At 36.1% G+C, this 19,065-nt stretch overlaps 1 protein-coding gene across 2 annotated transcripts in view; it reads right to left on the minus strand.

The window, feature by feature from the left end:
- The window catches only part of BEND6 (BEN domain containing 6), a 47,211-nt gene that overhangs the window by 24,603 nt on the left and 3,543 nt on the right, over nucleotides 1-19,065 (minus strand). The window contains exons 2-3 of one of the 2 annotated variants that reach the window (XM_032864497.1): nucleotides 4,046-4,265; nucleotides 510-545 (exon numbers count right to left, since the gene is read on the minus strand). In XM_032864497.1, the coding sequence (XP_032720388.1) occupies nucleotides 510-545; nucleotides 4,046-4,165 (156 nt within the window). In that variant the 5' untranslated portion in view covers nucleotides 4,166-4,265. The remainder of the gene's footprint in view (nucleotides 1-509; nucleotides 546-4,045; nucleotides 4,266-19,065) is intronic. The other variant, XM_032864498.1, reaches the window with a different exon arrangement.

Below are 19,065 nucleotides of genomic sequence, written 5' to 3' on the forward strand. Positions count from 1 at the left end.
CAGCTAGAGAATCCAAATCGTCCCTCTGTCCTGGTCAGGATACAGGTAAGTGCTGGGGAAACTGGTGAAATAGCAATTGTTAGTGTGAGGACAGTGAGTCCACACAATGCCAGAACCTTATAGAAGATGGTGGTCCTGACCCTTGCTGGCAGAGAGCCTCTTCAGACAACTGCACTGAAGGAAGAAGAGGCCAATACTTAACAGCAGAGCACAAGCAACACACATAAGAGATACTCCCTGAAATGCTAGGCCCTGGGGAACAGGGAACACTGCACAGCAGGGCACTATAGGACCTCTTCTTCATAAGGCTGTTATTGTTAAAAGCAAGAGAAGTAGCTGACTTTCCTAACACAGAGAAACAGACACAGAGAGTAAGACAAAATGAAGAGACAGATGAATATGTCCCAAATGAAAGAACAGGACCTAATCATAGCAAGAGATCTAAGCAAAACCGATATAAGTAATATGCCTGATAGATATTTTAAAGTAATGATCATAAAGATACTCACTGGACTTGAGAAAAGAGTGGAGGACATCAGTGAGACCTTTAACACAGAGATAAAAAAAGAACCAATCAGAGATAAAGAACACAATAAATGAAATTCAAAATACACTTGATGGTTGGGGCACCTGGGTGGCTCAGTTGGTTAAGTGTCTGCCTTCAGCTCAGGTCATAATGCCAGGGTCCTGGGATCAAGCCCCACATTGGACTTCCTGTTCAGCAGGGAGTCTGCTTTTCCCTCTCCTTCTGTCCCTCCTCCTACTCATGTGTTCTTTATCCCTCTCTCTCAAACAAAAAATCTTTTAAAAAGTATACTTGATGGAATAAATAGCAGACTAGATGAAGCAGAAGAATTAATTAATGATATGGAAGATAGAGAAATGGAAAGTAACCAAGCTGAGCAAAGGAGAGAAAAGAAAATTATGCAAATTGAGAATAATCTTAGGGAAATCAGTGACTCCATCAAGCATAATAACATTCTCATTATAAGGATCTCAGAAGAAGAGAGAGAAAAGGGGGCAGATTATTTATAAGAAGAAATAATAGCTTAAAACTTCCCTAATCTGGGGAAGGAAATAGGTATCTGGGGGAAAGAGGCACAGAGGGAGCCCCCCTCCTCTAATTAAACCCAAGGAGGTCCGCACCAAGACACATAATTAAAATGGCAAAAAGTAATGATAAAGAAAAATATTTCAAAGCAACAAGAGAATAAAAGATAGTTACATACAAGGGAAACTCCATAAGGTTTTCAGTGGATTTTTCAGCAGAAACTTTGCGGGCCAGGAGGGAGTGGCATGACATATTCAAAGTGCTGAAAGGGAAAAATCTGCAGCCAAGAATACTCTATCCATCAAGGCTATTACACAGAATAGAAGGAGAGATAAAGAGTTCTTCAGAAAAATAAAAAATAAAGTAACTCATCACCACTAATGCAGCCCTACAGGAAATATTAAAGGAGACTCTTTGAATGGAAAGGAAAGACCACAAATGAGAGTATGAAAAGTAAAAAAATACAAAAGCAATATAAGTAAGTACTTTTGTAAAAATCAGAAAAAGTTATTCATAAAATGAAAGGATGTAGAATATGGCACTATATACCTAAAATGTGGGGAGAAGTGTAAAGGATGGTTTCAAAATTAAGCAGTCATCAACCTAATATAGACTGTTCTATGCAGAAACTATTTTATGCAAACCTAATGGTAACCACAAGTCAAAAACCGAGAAGATATGTGAAGAATAAAGAGAAAGGAATCCAAGTATATCAGGCCAAAAACCATGAAAGAGAGTGAGAGAAGAAAGGATCAGAGAAAACCTGTAGAAATAACCACAAAACAAATAACAAAATGACAATAAATACATATCTACAAATAATTACTTTGAATATAAAAGGGCTTAAAAAAGATTTTACTTATTTATTTGAGAGAGAGAGAGAGAAAGAGAGAGAGAACATGAACAAGGGAGAGGAATAGAGGAAGAGGGAGAAGCAGACTCCCTACAGAGGGAGCCTGATGCAAGACTCGAACCCAGGACTTTGGGATCATGACCTGAGCTGAAGGCAGATGCTTAACTGACTGAGCCACCAGATGCCCCTTGAGTAGTCAGTTTAGACCCAGAGATAGGTGTTGCATGTTAAGTAAGGTAGACCAGCAAGATAAGAGAGATCCTCAACATTGTGCAGCTGCCATAGTAGTTAGACAAAATGGATCAGTTGTAATCTGATAATAGCAATGTAAGTAGATGTTAAAAACAGTGCTGATGGAAAAATCAGAAACAGATTGAGGTATATATCATAATACCAATGTACTACTAAATGATGTACTAAATGATCTATCCATAAAGTTGTACAATGCAGTGTGATTGGTAAGAAGGAAAAGGTTGGAAACAAGCCATATCCATCATAGGAGACTGGCTAAATAAAGACTGGTACATAGACACAGTGGAATAATATGAAGCTGTAAAAAGGAGAAAGTTCGTTATACACTAGTGATAGATCTTAAAAAAATATTAAGTAAAAAAGCAAAGTACAAAGCAGCATATCTGGTAAGTTACTTTTTTGTGCAAAAGAGGGGACAAAATATCTATTTTTATATTTGTTTTATTTGAACAAAGAAACACTGGAAGGATAAACAAGAAAGCAATAAATGTGGTTACCTATAGTGTGTAGGTGGGGGGGGGAACAGGGTGGATGGGAGACAGGGATGTGAGCGAGAATTTTCACCATTTACCTTAAAATATATATTTGTATATATTAAAATACATGCCTTCTGATTTTTTAAACTCAGAAAAGCTTTATTTTTATTTCTTTAATTTAGCTTTCAAGACTTTCACAATAATTTTCTGCTTATTAAAGAAAGTGCATTTAATCCTGTCAGGCACACATTTAGCACATGTGGAACCACCATGGGCCCTGCTGACATGTTTTTAAATTTTAAAAAGCCTCGTAAGAACTTTAAAGATTTATTTATTTATTTGAGAGAGAAAGCATGTGCTTTCATGTGGGAGGGTGGGGGGAGATGGAGAGAAAGAATCTCAAGAAGTCTCCTCACTAAAGGAGGAGCCCAACTCGGGCTCAATCTCAGGACTCTGAGATCATGACCTAAGCTGAAGTCAAGAGTCAGAAGTTTAACGAACTGAGCCACCCAGGCACCCCTAGATCCTCATAAGAGCTTTAAGTCTCATAGCATAAACTCCTTAAATATGGACTGAGAACACTCCACCACAAATTTTGCCAGTTTCCCAATCTTCTTGGTATAAAGGTAAACAGTTCCATTACCATAGTTTTGGGACTGCCTAGTTTTGCTAGGGGCTATATTTTAGAATACCTTATAATAGTGTGTCAAATGCCAGACCACCCTGAATTCCTCTAAACACCATCCCCAGAAGATTAAAAAATATTTTAAACTATAAGAATGTATAGTATGTACTTAAAAAATTAAATAAGAATACATGCACATAACAAACTATATGTATTACAAAGACATACACAAATACATGGACTGCAAAGACACATGAATAAAATGAAACAGGATACACACATTATTGGGTTGTCCAAAGTATAAGAGGACAATGGGAGTGGGGAATTCAGCTTAAAAAGGAATAAATAAATAAAAAAAGAAAGGAGCCCACACCAAACCAGTGATGAACATGGGCCGCAAACCGGGCTAAAAAAGAAGAGAAATAGTAAATCTTAAAGAAGATGTAGATATTTCAATCTCTTTAGTACTTTTTGAGAGGAAAGTACTAAAAGTAGTTTCTGACAGTTTCCTCTCTTTCATTTCCCAGAATATGAGTGAAAGTTTGAACAATGGCATAATTGGCCATACTTAAATAGAAGCAGGTAAAATGTCTTTTGAGTATGTTTCTAACTCAACTTGTTCAACATTACAAAGAGAACATGATATTTTATTCCCTTGGTTGAACAAAGAAAGGGAACAATGAGTTAATAGAAGAAGAGAAAGTACTGAAGTAAAAAATTATGAAAAGCACTATGGAATTATGCTAGAGCTAGATGATAAAGTTATACTGAGGTAACAGAACACCAACCTGTCCTTTATCCATGTCACTATTTGCATTCTCTGAGTCCATTGTCTCTGTCCTTTTCCTTTTTCCTTTTCTAAGAGCTTGGGTATTGGTAATGTCATCTGTTTGCAAGATCTTCTGCATTTTCTCAAGTAGTTCTCAAAGATTTTCTGAAATCGTAGGAAGGGGGAATGCCCATGTAGATGATACTATTCTTGACGTAGTCCCCAAATTAATGTTTTTCCTTAAAAACAAAAATAAAAAAGGGTACATAATGTATATACAACTAAATGATTCATAATTACAGTAGCTACTTAAGTAAAATACTTTTACAAAATGTTTATCTTTCTCCTGCTGACAAATTTTGCACATTTTCATTTGATTCAAAATCTTCCAATTTCATCCTCATCATCAGGATGTCTTGTTTCTAGGATGTGACTGATATGCAGTGAATTGTCACTTATAAAATGAAATAGTGTGAAAAAAACTTTCATCTTTACAAGTTTTTTCTTGTCAGTCAGTTATAAGCAGTCTAAAAACCAACATAGAAACATTATAAATTTATGCAGATGGTATTTCACAGGATCAAAGTTATAAAAGGCATTAATACTAGTAGATCTCATTAGGATCAAAATATTTCAAGGGGGATTAATAAGCAATAAGAATTGCTTAGAAATTTGTTTTGCTTTTTTCTGAAAACTCTATAGTTTTGAGGTGGAAGAATTTTCTTGGTGTAAATTTAAGAATTTACCATAAAAGATGGAAGAAAAATATATCTCAAAGGCAAAGATACAATTCATAAAAAATTTTAAGGGATAATAATTTTTCAAAACCTGAAAAGTAGATAATAATTATTAGGTAAGGTTGAAGTGATCAAATTTAATTTTTGCTATGCACAGATGATATAGTACATTTGGTCTTAACATCCTTATTACTCACATATATTGGTTTGTATCTATGAAAATATATTAATTATAAATAATAAAACTTTAAATACAGAAGGGGGCTGAACTTAAAGGGACTTTAAGAAATATCTAGACTGTTGAGCAGAAGGTAACATAGCTCCTTACCAAAGTATACCAAATAATTCTTTTAGAAAATATGGCACTTTCACCTACTTTAAGAGAAATTCACCATTCTTTACTCCAAGCATGAAATAATTTGGTAATGTCTTGCCAAAATCGTTTGTTGTTACTCTGAAAGCTTACTTTGGATTTTCACATATATGCATAATATTTGAGCTCACACATGGAATTGAACTGAATTGTGAATCATATCTGACTCACAAACATAAGGGATTTTACCTAGCATCAAGCTTTATTAATACTTTTAATGATAAAGCAATCGAGCAGCACAGGTCAAGTAGAGAGAGGTCTAGGGCATCCTGCTGGTTTTGTAGGTCCTTCCTTTTCAGATCACATAGGTACTCTGTGGTCTAGAATAAGTGAAGCCTTTAAATGATGTTTGAGGGTCACCTCACATAGTGCGGAGTGTTTAAGTTGTGACACATCTCCATTTTATATCTCCATTTATACCTCAGAGTTGTATAGCTTACATGACCTTTTCAAGGAAGTTATAAACCCAGAAGTTCTGGGTATGTTTGCCATAAATAATCCTAAATCAGGGATATATAATTAAAAGCATTCTAGGGGCGCCTGGGTGGCTCAGTGGGTTAAAGCCTATGCCTTCGGCTCAGGTCATGATCCCAGGGTCCTAGGATCGAGCCCCACATCAGGCTCTCTGCTCAGCAGGGAGCCTGCTTCCTCCTCTCTCTCTCTGCCTGCCTCTCTGCCTACTTGTGATCTCTGTCTGTCAAATAAATAAATAAATAAAATCTTAAAAAAAAAAGCATTCTACAGATAAAAACTCCACTCTTAGCCAATATCATTAATCCATCTAACCAGAGCAAGGTCAACAAATGTTTTTCTATAAAGGGTCACATAGTAAACATTTTAGGCTTTGTAGGTCAAGAGGCAAAATTGAGGATATTACATAATTCTTATATAGCAAAAAAGAAAAGAAGTTTTCACAAAATTTTGTTCATAAAATTGCAAATATACTATTAATAATCGAATATAACTTTTTGTAAGACAGTTCTGTTCATGAGCATAGAATTTTAAAAAATCTTGTTTAATTGGAGTTCAAAGTTTTCTCTACCATCAAAATACATTTCCCAAGTATTCATTTGTTAATGCTCACCTGCAATGATATTTTTTTTTAAATTTCTTTTCAGCATAACAGTATTCTGCAATGAGATTTTATGTATTCCGTATTTGAAAATGTCTTTTACACCAACAGGATTTGCCATATACTGATATTAATCCATGAGTTTATAATTTTCTTAACTGAGATAAAATTCACAAAACATAAAATTCACCATTTTAATAATTTTAAGTATATGTTCACTGGTTTTTTAGTACATTCACAATATTACACAATCATCACCAAGGAAGTTCATATCTCCCAATATAAGTTAATAATTTTAATTGAGGATATTCATCTTTCAGTAGACTTTTACAGAATTCTATTAAATTCATTTGGTATTTACCTTTTTAGTGTACTATTCCATTGCAGCAGTTAATTATTTCCAATTAAAGGTTAGGAAGAAGTTCCTCATTGCACAGTTAAAGGTATTTTTTTAAGATTTATTTATTTATTTTAGATAGAGAAAGAGAGGGAGGGATTTGGGGGGCAGAGGGAGAAACTCTTCAAACAGACTCCCCACTGAGTATAGAGTGCAGGAGGATGATGGGCTCAACCTCATGACCCATGAGATCATGACCTGAACTGAAACCAAGAGTGGGATGCTTAACCAACTGAGCCCTCAAGGTGCCCCCTAAATGTATTTTGAAATAGATAAATTTTCTTTGTACTTACATTGAAGTCTGAAACACAATACTAGAACTGTAGTTTGAACTGGAAAAATACATATAGTGCAAATTTGAGTGGAGATGAACATCCCACTTTTTTTTTTTTTTTTAAGAACATCTCAATTCTTGTTATAACTTTTGGCATGAGGGGAAATGTATAAAGCAGCCTGAGACATTACTTATGAGTGACAAGTTAAGGTTATTGAAATGACTTTACCTCAGTGTAATTTTTGCATATAAGTACTTGTGTTGTCTTGTAATTTTGTCTTGTAGATTGTTAATGAATTCATTAAGAAACATTTTCAAGTCTGTTACAAAAGCTAATTTCCATTAGCCATTCTGTGTTCCAAAAGCTACTCAGCATTCCATAGGAGTGGTTGAGGACAGTTCCTAAAAATTTCAGTCTTGGCCCTGAGCTTACACATTTGCAGTGAAACTTCACCACCACTAAGTTATGGAAATGCTGTATAGCAGGGCAAGTCAGAATACTCAACCTCTATTTCTGAAAAAATTCATGGAATTTATGATGGTCAAGTCCACAAGAAGGAAGTTCACCATTGGCACTATTGGTTCAGTGAAGATAATGTTATTTTCAGAAATTGAAAGGTGATCTTAAAATTTATATGGAAATGCAAAACATCAACAATGGCCAAAACAATCTTGAAAAAAAAGAAGGAATTTTTAATACTCACATTTCCCAATTTTAAATTTTAGTACAAAGCTACAGCAAGCAAAACCGTGTGGTACTGGCATAAAGATAGATATCTAAGTCATTAGAATAGAATTGAGAGTCCAGAATAAACCTTTACATTTATGATCAATTGATTTTTTACAAGGTTGCAAAGAGAAGTAAGTGAGGAAAGAAAAGTCTTTGCAACAAATGGTGCTGGAACAACTGAATATTCAATGCAAAAGAGCAAATCCTACTTCACACTATATGCCCAAATTTTTCAAAATTTACATTTAGATCATAGACCCAAATGTAAGAACTAAAACTATAAACTCTTAGAAGCAAACATAGGAGTAAATTTTATAATCTTAGGTTAGACAATGATTTTATAAATATGACAATGAAAGTGTTCACAAATGAGACCATCAAGAAAATAAAAAAGGTAACCCACACTTTGGAAGAAAACATTTGAAAATAGATTTCATAAGAGGCTTGTATAGAGTATATATAAAGAACACTTACAATGCAATAATAAAAGACAACCCAGTTTTTTAAATGGGTGAAGGATTTAAACAGGCATTATTTTAAAGAACATACACAGATAGCCAATAATCACATGACAAGATGTCATTAATCATTACAGAAATGTTCATAAAAAGTATGATGAGATGTTACTTCATACCCACCAAGATGGCTATAATAAAAAAAAGACAGAAAATAACAAGTGTTGGAAAAGATGAGCAGTACTTTGCTGAATCCCATGTTGGCTCATGTTGGTAAAGATGCGGGGACATTGGAACACTTTATACATTGCTGGTGGGATTGTAAAATGGTACGGGCATTTTGAAAAACAGTCTGGCAGTTTCCCAAAAAATTAAATATTAAGTCATCCTGGAACACATCAATTCTACTCCTAAGCATATACCCAAGAGAAATGAAAACATATATCCATGCAAAAACTTGTATGCAAATATACATAGCTATATTATTCATAGTAGCTAAAAAGTAGAAAAACCCAAATATCTATCAACTCATGAAGAATAAATAAAATGTAGCATCTTTAGAGTGAAATATTATTCAGGATTGAGAAATAAAGTTCTGATACATGTTACAACACATATGAGCCTTGGAAACATGCTAAGTGAAAGACACCAGTCACAAAAGATCACACGTTATGTGATTCCATTTATATGAAATGTCAAGAATAACAGCAGATAATTTATAGACACAGAAACTAGATTGGTGAGTTCTTAGGGGTAAAAGATTTTGGGGGTGGGGGTGGAGAGGAGGTATGATTGCTAATGCATATAAGAATGTCCTTTAATTTAGAGAGAACAAAGATGTTTCTTAAAAATTGGATTGTGGTGGGGGCGCCTAGGTGGCTCAATCGTTAAGTGGCTGCCTTCAACTCAGGTCATGATCCCCGGGTTCTGGGATGGAGCCCTGAATGGGGCTCCCTGCTCAGCGGGAAGCCTGCTTCTCCCTCTCCCACTCCCCCTGCTTGTGTTCCCTCTCTTGCTGTGTCTCTCTCTGTCAAATAAATAAAATCTTTAAAAAAGATTGGATTGTGGTGATGGTTGCACAACTCTGTGAAAATACAAAAGGAATATTGAATTGTACTCTTCAAATGGGTGAATTGCATGGTATGTGCATAACAATTCAATAAAACTATTTTAAAAAGATGTAATAAGTTCAAATGTTTTCTGCAATGTACCTGTTGATAAATAACAACATGAATAACAGTAGGCTTTAAACACCTTTTATTTTCACAAGTTTTGTAAATTTGTCTAACTAAACCCTTTCCTGCTCCACACACATTTTTACCACCATCAGCTGTAACATGTCTTAGTAGATTCCACTTCAGGTTGTACTCACTCATTGCTTTCTCAACTTCTTTGAAAATATTCTCTCCTACAGTTGCTTCACAGAGACTACTTATGGAGGTTAATTTGTCAGTCCCTCTAAACTCAGCAATTACTCCCAAACAAACAAGAATAACTGAGCAGTATCAGTAGCATCTGTTGACTCATCAAGCACCAAGAAAAACTCAGTCATTTGCCTTGTTTTTAAATTGGTTATTATTTTGTTCCTGGTGTTCTCAGTTCTTTGAGCAACTGTTTTTGCTGGAAGTCTAATGATCTAAGTAAGTTTATTATTTTTTTTTCCCCGGGTACATGTCTTTAGCTACTGCAATCAAGCATGATTTAACCAACTCACTATCTGTTAATGGTTTTCCTTGCATGCTAACAAATGAACCACTCAGAAACTTATTTTGTATGCATACTCAGTTTCATTTCATTTCATTTTGCTTTGTTTTGTTTGTTTGTTTAGTAAGCTCTGTGCCCAACGTGAGGCCTGAACTCATGTCCCCAAGACCAAGAGTCGCATGCTTCACTGACTGAGCCAGCCAGGCACTCCTATTTCTAATTTTTGGGAAGAAATTCTACTGGGATGAGATATTTCATTTTGCATTTTCTATTTTTTTTCTGACAGTTGCTGTCCTGTGAATTGGAAATATTGTGGTGAGTGCTTAGTTTGGTAATATTGACACATATTATGTTCTTTTAACATGTCTATAGTGTCACTGGATCATAAACACGATGCTTTGATAACACCTAATGTGATAACAAAATAAGCCACAGTCTACTCTGCTTTAAAAGCATGAAATATGATTTTCTCTTTTTTTGTTTTTTGACAAAACTGGCATGTACTAGTAATGAAAAAATATATAAAATGCCACAGTGTGACAATATGCATGACACTGAAACACCGTGAAGTTATTGTAACCACATTACTGTGATTTGTAGGGTATTGAGCACTGGTACAAAGTGATGAGATTGCCTCATATGGTTTCTGTCACAACTACTCAACTCTGCCTTCATAGCATGAAAGCAGCCATAACAATATGTAAAAACGTAAGTGTGGTTATGTTCCAATAAAACTATTTAACGGACACTGAAAGTTTAATTTTATATAATTTTCATATATCATGGTATGTTGTTCTTATATTGATTTTTTTGGACTATTTAAAATGTAAAGAACATTCTTAGCTTGCAGGCTGTATAAAAGAACAGGTAGCAGGCAGATGAGCAGTACTTTGCTGAATCCCATAGTGGCTCAGTTATCATACTTAAATCGAGTTTAAACTGTATCATCTGCTTTCTTTTCTTTCACCTTAATTTCTTTTCCTGTGGAGCAAGCCAGGTGCTTTGTTTATTTATTTTTAATAAGTAATAAATATTTTTTAAAATTTTATTTATTTATTTGACAGAGAGAGAGAGAGAGAGAGAGAGACCACAAGTAGGCAAAGAAGCAGGCAGAGAGAGGGGGTGGGAAGCAGACTCCCTGCTGAGTAGAGAGCCTGATGCAGGACTCAATCCCAGGACCCTGAGATCATGGCCTGAGCCGAAGGCAGAGGCTTAACCCACTGAGCCACCCAGGCACCCAAGCTAGGCACTTTAAATTCTTTCTCCTCAGTGCCTTACCTCACTGTACGTTACTACAATAACTTAAGAAAAAAAATTGAGAGACATAATATATAGCAGGTAAGTTCTTACATCAAATTATTACTATTTGATAAAATTGAATTTTGCCAGATTTAACTGATAGGGACCTGTCAAGTATCATTTAGTGATGGTGACAGATGCCAGACTCTTAGGTCACTGGGGCTGACAATAACCCCAGGATGGAGGGAAGGGGAATAGGGAATTATTGTTTAATGGTTATAGAGTTTCAGGTTTTGCAAGATGAAAAGGGTTCAGGACGTGGATGGTGGTGATGGTCACACAACAATGTGAACATACTTAATGCCTCTGAATTATCCATCTTAAAACAGTTAAGATGGTAAATTTTATGTTATTTGTCTTTACCACAATAAGAAAATTGGAGAAAATTAGTTTAAAAAAATGTTGTTTTTGTAATATCCCTACCTGTACTAAAATCTTCTACCGCTAATAGGATTTAATTATTGAGCACATCTCAAGATCTTCAAAAACACACAATTCTTTCAAGACTAAGCGGCAGGAACATATCGTACCTCTTTTATAATGACTACTTTTCAGTTGACTTCAGACCTATATTTTGTTACAACATCCACAAACAGATGATTCAATGTTTATATTACCTGCCAATTAACAAATTCAGAAAGGATATTGTGAATTTGGTAATGTTTAAACACTCCTCTTAGTTTCTAATAGTAGAAAATTTACCAGGTAGTTATCTTCCCCTCTTTATTTTTTGCTATCAGAAAGCATTTCATTAATTCCCTAGATAGTACTTGTAGGATGTGAAATTAAACATGAACACAGCCATGAGAACATCCATGATATGTGGTTGGCTGGATAATATAAGTCAGCGGTTTTCAACCATTTCTGGCAATTCACAGTAAGAAATACAGTTTACATTTTGATTGAGGAAACACACACACAGAACTAAACCAACACTTCATGAAACATTCTTACCCTTACTACATGGATGCACTCTCTCAGTTTCTCTGTTGCTCCTGACCTGGCAAGAGAGTCAGGTGCTAAATGACCCAGCTTTTGTCTTATCTGCAGTTAGACAAGGTGACCGGCTTGCTTCCATCTTGATATATTCAGGAAGAAGACTTCTATAGCAGAGAGGTATTAGCACAGAAATCAGAGGCTGGGAATGGTGGAAGACAATCTTTACCTGCTCCACAATGTCATTTATCCCCACCAACTGTCTACAAAAATCCTGTAGCCATGTGTGGAATTGTCTGAAAGCTTGCACAAGAAAGTATATGCAAAACTTAAAGAGACTCTGGTCGAGTTTCCCTGTGGTTCTGGGGCCTCCAAAATCTTCTCTAAGAAATATCAGTTTTTGTGAGTAGTTTTTCCTTGGCTGTTTTTCTGCTACTACCTTCCCTGTACTCCCACCAACCCTTGGTATTTATGTGACTTTTCCCCATTTATCAGAAACACAGATGCCAACTTAAGCATAAAGGAAAGTAATAATCAATTAAAAGTTCTATTTTAGAATAAATATAAGTCATGTAAATCATCTTCCATTTCACATTTTTTTTATTAATGCAGAACAATCTATTCATCTTGAAAGTTGAGGGCAAGATGAGATCATTATGCTTTTTGCTTTAAGTAATCATATTCTAGAACATTAAATTTTAGACCAATTTCTAAAATTCACAAAATGTAATAGTTCTGATGCAAGAATCAATGTCCATGCATGAAAATCAGGAGTGATTCAACTTTCAAATGCTAATTTATCAGATCAATTATAACATGAAAGGAGAAACCAATTTCTCTTTGAAATATTTTCCCCATTATATCCTACATTAATATCATACATTAATGAAATAGTTGGTTACCATTTAGATAGTTTCTATTATTTTTGTACTTTCATACTCTCAAAAGTTGAGTTCAAAACATAATTAATGTGCTGAGTCACATATTTCAGATAATTTACTTAATAAATCACCTTAAGTGGTTTGCCCCCTCATCTACTACCAATAATTTTCTCACTCTAATGTTCTTTCATACCATGTTAAAGCACAATTCAAATAATAAAAAAAAGCAATGATTAACTACATTTCACATTTTTTAAATTATTTCCCTACCTCCTATATATACGTCTTTAGAAAAATACATTCATGTATCTTTATGAGAGGCAGTGTTTTTCTTCGATAAATTAATAGAATAATGCAGATGGAAGGAAATGTAAGGGACATCTCTTGTTACCTGTATTGCCAAACTGGGTGTGGGTAGCCATAGGGCAAGTCAGGACCAGGAAACTAGTTAGGAGAAAATGCAGGTATTGATCGAAGAAGGAAGCCCAAGGAAATGGAATGGATCTACTTAATTCAGGTGAAGTCTAGAAAGCTACCTAAAGGCAAGGAAGGATAGATGAGTAGAATGAGTTCAAAGTGTGGAAGCCAAACTCAAGGTTCAGGAGTGTCAAAAACCGAGAGGAACAGGGGGCTCCGAGGTGGTGGCATTTGGGGACAATGTTGTGATTTCATGATTCCATAGTAGAGAAAATTGCTCAAACAGCCAAGGGGAGGCAGAACCCCAGGCAGATGTACCTCCTGTTCACACAAAGAGGGGGGAGACTAAACTTGTCCTCCTACCAAAGGATTGAAAGATTAGTGAAATACCTTTTTTTGTTTGTTTGTTTTTTCACTATGCTGGTCACTGGAGAGAGTCTTCCAGTCTGAATCTTTTGTGAGTATATTAGATGACAAAGCAGGGTTACATAAGTGGTTACAAACACAGGACCTAGAATCAATCAAACTGGCTGGATCCCTAACCATAAATCTAATATTTACTATCCACTAATGTTTCTGTGCCTGTTTCCCCATTTGTGAATAATAACAGTACACCATCATGAGTTAATATCATTGCATATTCATTATTTTATTCACTTAGGTTATTTAGTTTATTAATAGTAGTATTTTTATTAGTAACTGAAGGAAAAAGACCCAGATCCCCCTCATACCAGCTTAGATCAAACATGTAGTATGTGTGTATACGTGTGTGTATGGGGGATTGTTTACAAGATGCAGTGGTGGGAGAGGCGTTAAGAAACATAGCTAATTAATCTGGATGCCTATGATGCTATATCAGAAAACCACAGTCAGTCTTACTTAAAAAAAATAAAGACAAATTATTAGGGCTATCCATTTTTTTTTTTTTTTAAAGTAGGCTCATACCAACATGGAGCTTGAACTTAAGACCCTGAGAACTTGAGTTGTATGCTCGCCTGACTGAGCCAACCAGATGCCCCAAGAACTATCCTTTTTAGGAAGGGCAATCAGATGGTCTCTGATAGAGGCGTTTTTCCAAAGTGATACTTTGCTTAGTCCCCCAAGCTTGTTTAGCTTCTTGGAGGTGCTGAGTTGAATTTACTCAAATGATAGTGATGGGGCAATGAAATAATAACAGATCTATAATTTTTCAACAAAAGAAGTCTTGCTACATGGAAGAATAAAGTGGTCTAGGCAAATCCTTTACCAGGTAAAGGCGAGGAGCAGATCCCTTGTGTGTTGGGAAACAGCTGATACACTGCTGGAATGTCTGGTTGGCTCTCATTCATCTGGTTTAGGTTAGTCTAAGAACAGACCGAAGAGAGATAGGGTAGGTGCCCAGCAAACATAACTGGGAGGATTTCCTTTAGAGGTGAGGCTACAGTGGACAGGGAAGCAGCGTAAATGAAAAGCATGCAACAGAAACTATGGTTTTCTAAGTGCTGGAGAGTTGTGAAGGCAATCGCCATCTTGCGGGAAATTCTGTATCTCCTTATCTATAAAGAGATGAGCAGTACCTACCCATGGTTGCTGCGAGGATTAAATGAGTGAATGTAGGTAAAAACATTTAGCAGAAACTGAGCAGAGAGTAGGTATTCAGCACGTGTTAGATACTACTAAAACAACTTGGTGGTCCACCCCAGGATAACCATTCAGTAATGAGGAAGCCCAGGACAAGCTGTCCCATGCTGTTTGAGGGAGAGAGAGAGAGGTGAATAAGATTGTACCAGCCAACTCTCAGGGTGCTGCTGGTGGTGCCCCTTAATCTAGACACTAAGACCCAGACTTCAACAGCTCACAGACGGCAGACCGCCAGGGGTCTGGTACACTAATGGCAGTCTTACCAGTGTCTTCTTAAGGTGGATTCCTGCATTTCAAATGGCATCAAAATGAAATTGTGCAAAGAATGGAGCTCACTAGAGCCAGAAGGACCTGAGCCACTCAATATGGCATCAGTTCAAAATCTGTTTCTGTGTAGAACCTGTGAATATTGTGCCACTAAATCCTTCACAGCCTAGAGGGTCAGAAGGGAACTTGGAGGAAATAGAACCACCCAAACTGAGAGGTCAGAACACCCCTGGAAACTGGTCTTGCCCACTGGAATGAGAAAGTCACAAGATGAAATAACAAGCCTCATGATGTGATCACTGGGATCACAGTGATAAGACACTGGAACCTAGTGTTCTGAAAATGTGATAGTGGGGGGGGGGAGTCAAGGTTCATAAGTATGGTAAGTGTGGGAAGGGAGAGATATGGGTGGATGGAGCTGAGCACTTGGTATGGACAAGCGGTTTTCCATACTAAATAAAGGAATTATCTTGGTGGGATCAAAGGCTCCATTTACCAAGTCTCCATAGAAGGATGAATGGTGAAAAGCTTCATAGACTGTGGCTTGAGGCAGGATTTAGGAAGAGTAATTGCTACACTCGCCAGGATGTCTAGGGGTAGTTTTGGGGAGCCTAACATTAAGTCCTGTTGCCTTTCTTTTAAGCCTTCAAACTATGGAGTTCTTGTAGACTCTGAGCTCAAATCTTAGTACCAGTGTTTTACCTCAGAATGGGTTTATCCATCCAAATATTTAGATATAAATTAGGATGCTTAACTGGCCTGAAATAGTTCAAGAATCAAGTTAGCCCCTTCTTCCCATGAAAGAAGTCTGTGGAAGTGGTCCCAGATAGTTAACACAGGATTCCTTTTCAGGGTTAGAACAGACATCTCAATGAAAGTTAACGTTAGGGACTCAATTGTCTCTTTCCTAATTTGTTCAAAGTTGCAAGAGGACAGGAAACTCATAGCACATCATCTTCAGCTAGTCTCAGGGTGGGAAGCATTCACCTGCATTTAGGAGATATCCTAGAAATTTTATAGGTTAGAGAGTTTTCCTCTGCTTATTCTAAGATACTTCTCCCAGTTTCAAGGAGGGTACCTAGGTGATGTTAGTGTTGATGGATTGAGAGAATCATTTGATACTGCAAAAGCCTTGGTATCTGTATGGAGCTGTATGGTTCTGACATGGTTCTCTCTCTTTCTCCCCCTCTCCTTCCCTCCCTTCCTTCTTTTTTCCTCCCTTCCTTCATTGCTTCCTTTCATCATCTCCCTTTCTCTCTTTTGTTCTTAATAACTCTTTAAGAACCTGATGAAAACTATGGCCCATGTTCTCCAATAGAGATCCACAATTTTATGTATAATTTCAGGACCCCAGAAGTCTTTTAATGAATTGCAGGTTAACAACTCCTGCAGCAGATAGCACAACAAGAACAGGCTTCAGGTTTTTGACTTTTTTCATTGAAATACAAATTCCACTATATTCTCAGTTAGTGTGTTTGCTGTGTGTTTCCCAGTTTTACTCCAAAAAGTGTTTTGGGATCAACAAAAACATTTTAAGATATACTTTCTTTTTATTACAGAGCTATAGGAAGTCATTAAATTGGGATAATTTCAATAACCTTTGGAATAGTGTGTTATTGAAACATTTTTTACTAATCATCCGTTACTCATTGAAGTTCTCTGTTCTTCTTGGCATACTTGTTACCTTTGCTGTCTTAGTGACATTATTCTTTCAGGCTACCAACATGCTAATGAATTAGCATATAAATCTATTTGCACAAAATATTTAATGCAAAAGTGCTACAAAAATTATAAGAAATGGGGGAAATTTAGCTATTAAATGTTGCTGTCTTTTCATTAACACAATTTGGCAATGTATTAACACGATGACAATGTAACTATAAACCTCCTACCTTAATTTTTTTCTTTTTTCACTTGAAAATGTATAAATGCTTAAAGCCCTTATGGTGGAACTAGAATGCACTAACCTCAGCTTTCAAACTTGCTTTGTAAATTGCCCCTACTTAGAAATGGTGGAAATATTTTACACTATCTGAATAATAATGAACAATGCTGCTTAGTGATTTATAACCCTAAGAGCTTTATAATTTGATTTATGAATAGCTCTCAAATTTTCCATTGGCAGTTCATACAACTATGAGTAAATTTTCTGGCCAAATGACTCAGTATTTTGCTGCATGACTAATCCCACACTCAATGTTAGAAACTACATAAATGAATTCTATTTGCTAGTGGATAATAAATGATTACTTTCCAAAAACTGTCTGCAAAGCATTATAGGGTAGATGAATTCAATTACAGACATTTTTTTTAAACTCTCAGACTCAGTAGACTTTTTTGAGAAGTCTGTAATGTTCACAGAAAAGAACATCCCCCCCCCCACCCCGACAGTATTATTCTGGATTCTACAACAAATAAGACAACAAATTCTAATTAGGCTCTAAAACTTCTAAAATGTTAGAAGAACAATTAGAAATGATTCACTTGAGATGTTTTCTCTTACAATGATGCCTCCAAATTATTTTAAAAGTTTTTATTGTGGTAAAATGAATATAAAGTCTTTTCCCAGGAAAGATTTGCTGAAAGTAATATTTGCAAATAATAATTATTTTTCCTTCAAGAAACCAAATTTTCAAAAGACAATAGCAATCCATCCACATGATGGCTCCACTAATTTTGGTGGCTGGAAATTGCCTCCAACATTACATTAGATGTCGTAAGTTCTTCCTGATGACGCAGCTCCTTTACCTTTCAATACAAGAACACGTGCTTTGTTGGCACAGGTCTTGGTCTCAGATTATTATGAAAAACGATTTGGGAATAAATAGGTCATGTAACACATTTCCTTGGATGCCTCTCAATTTTCCTTTTATGCCATTTATGTTCTGAGAGTAAAAAACTTTACCTAGGAACAAGTAGATTATCAGTCCAAACTCAGTATGATTTATTTCTAAAAATTTGTTGCTGGAGCCATTCTTATCTAAACTTTTTGTTTTCAAGGGGGTAATATTTCAATGTAATATAATTGTGTGATTACCAGTCAGGTAATATGCTCACTTTCATTTAGGTTTGTAATAAAATGTTACAGATAATCTGGGCTACATTCCAAGGCATCCCTTATCTTTCCCTAAAAATCATACTCCTAGTCTGAGGGTTTGTAGCCAGAGTTAGTGGGGAGGAGACCATGGTCAGGGAACCTTCCTAACTAGTCAGGGTCTGTGTTAACTGAAGAGTCAAAGCAGTCAGAGAGCAGAAAGAACCCATCTGGGGGACTGCGGATATCTTAAAACAAACAGCTACACCATAAGAAGAATACCCTCCTCTCCTTTCTCTTTAACTCTTAATTTCTCTGCCACTGTTGGTTCCATCTCTCAAGTTCCCTGTAAACTTGGTTAAGTACCCCATCCTGATAAAAAACAAAACAAAACAAACTAACAAAAACATTACTCAGGTTTTAATCACAATTCTACTCATCCCTTTTAGATAAATTATCTTTTAGAGTTAGAATTTTACAGTCAACTTTCTCCAAAGACTGTGGACAGAGGCTCTCCTGTTTTCACCTCCTACTCCTTCAACCCGTTAATGTCTGGTTTTAGCCTCTCCCACTAGGATGAATCAGTTCTCTGGAAGATTTCCAGAGGTCTCCTAGTCACCAGTTCTCAGTCCTCGCACGCCTTAACCTCCCATTTGTGCCTCTGTTCTAGAAAACCACTAAATGGGAACATTTCCTATTTGGGCTTCCATAGACTTGCATTCTGCTATCCTTCTCCAGCCCACAAATGGAAGTCAACTCCAAAGTCTGATTCTAATTCTTTCTATAATTTCTCTCCCTTAGTCATTTTGTCTATATCCGTGACCTCAACTATAATTCATGTTG

The sequence above is a fragment of the Lontra canadensis genome, unplaced genomic scaffold (genome assembly GCF_010015895.1).
Source record: "Lontra canadensis isolate GAN:19392208 unplaced genomic scaffold, GSC_riverotter_1.0 scaffold27, whole genome shotgun sequence".
Taxonomy (NCBI): Eukaryota; Metazoa; Chordata; class Mammalia; order Carnivora; family Mustelidae; genus Lontra; species Lontra canadensis.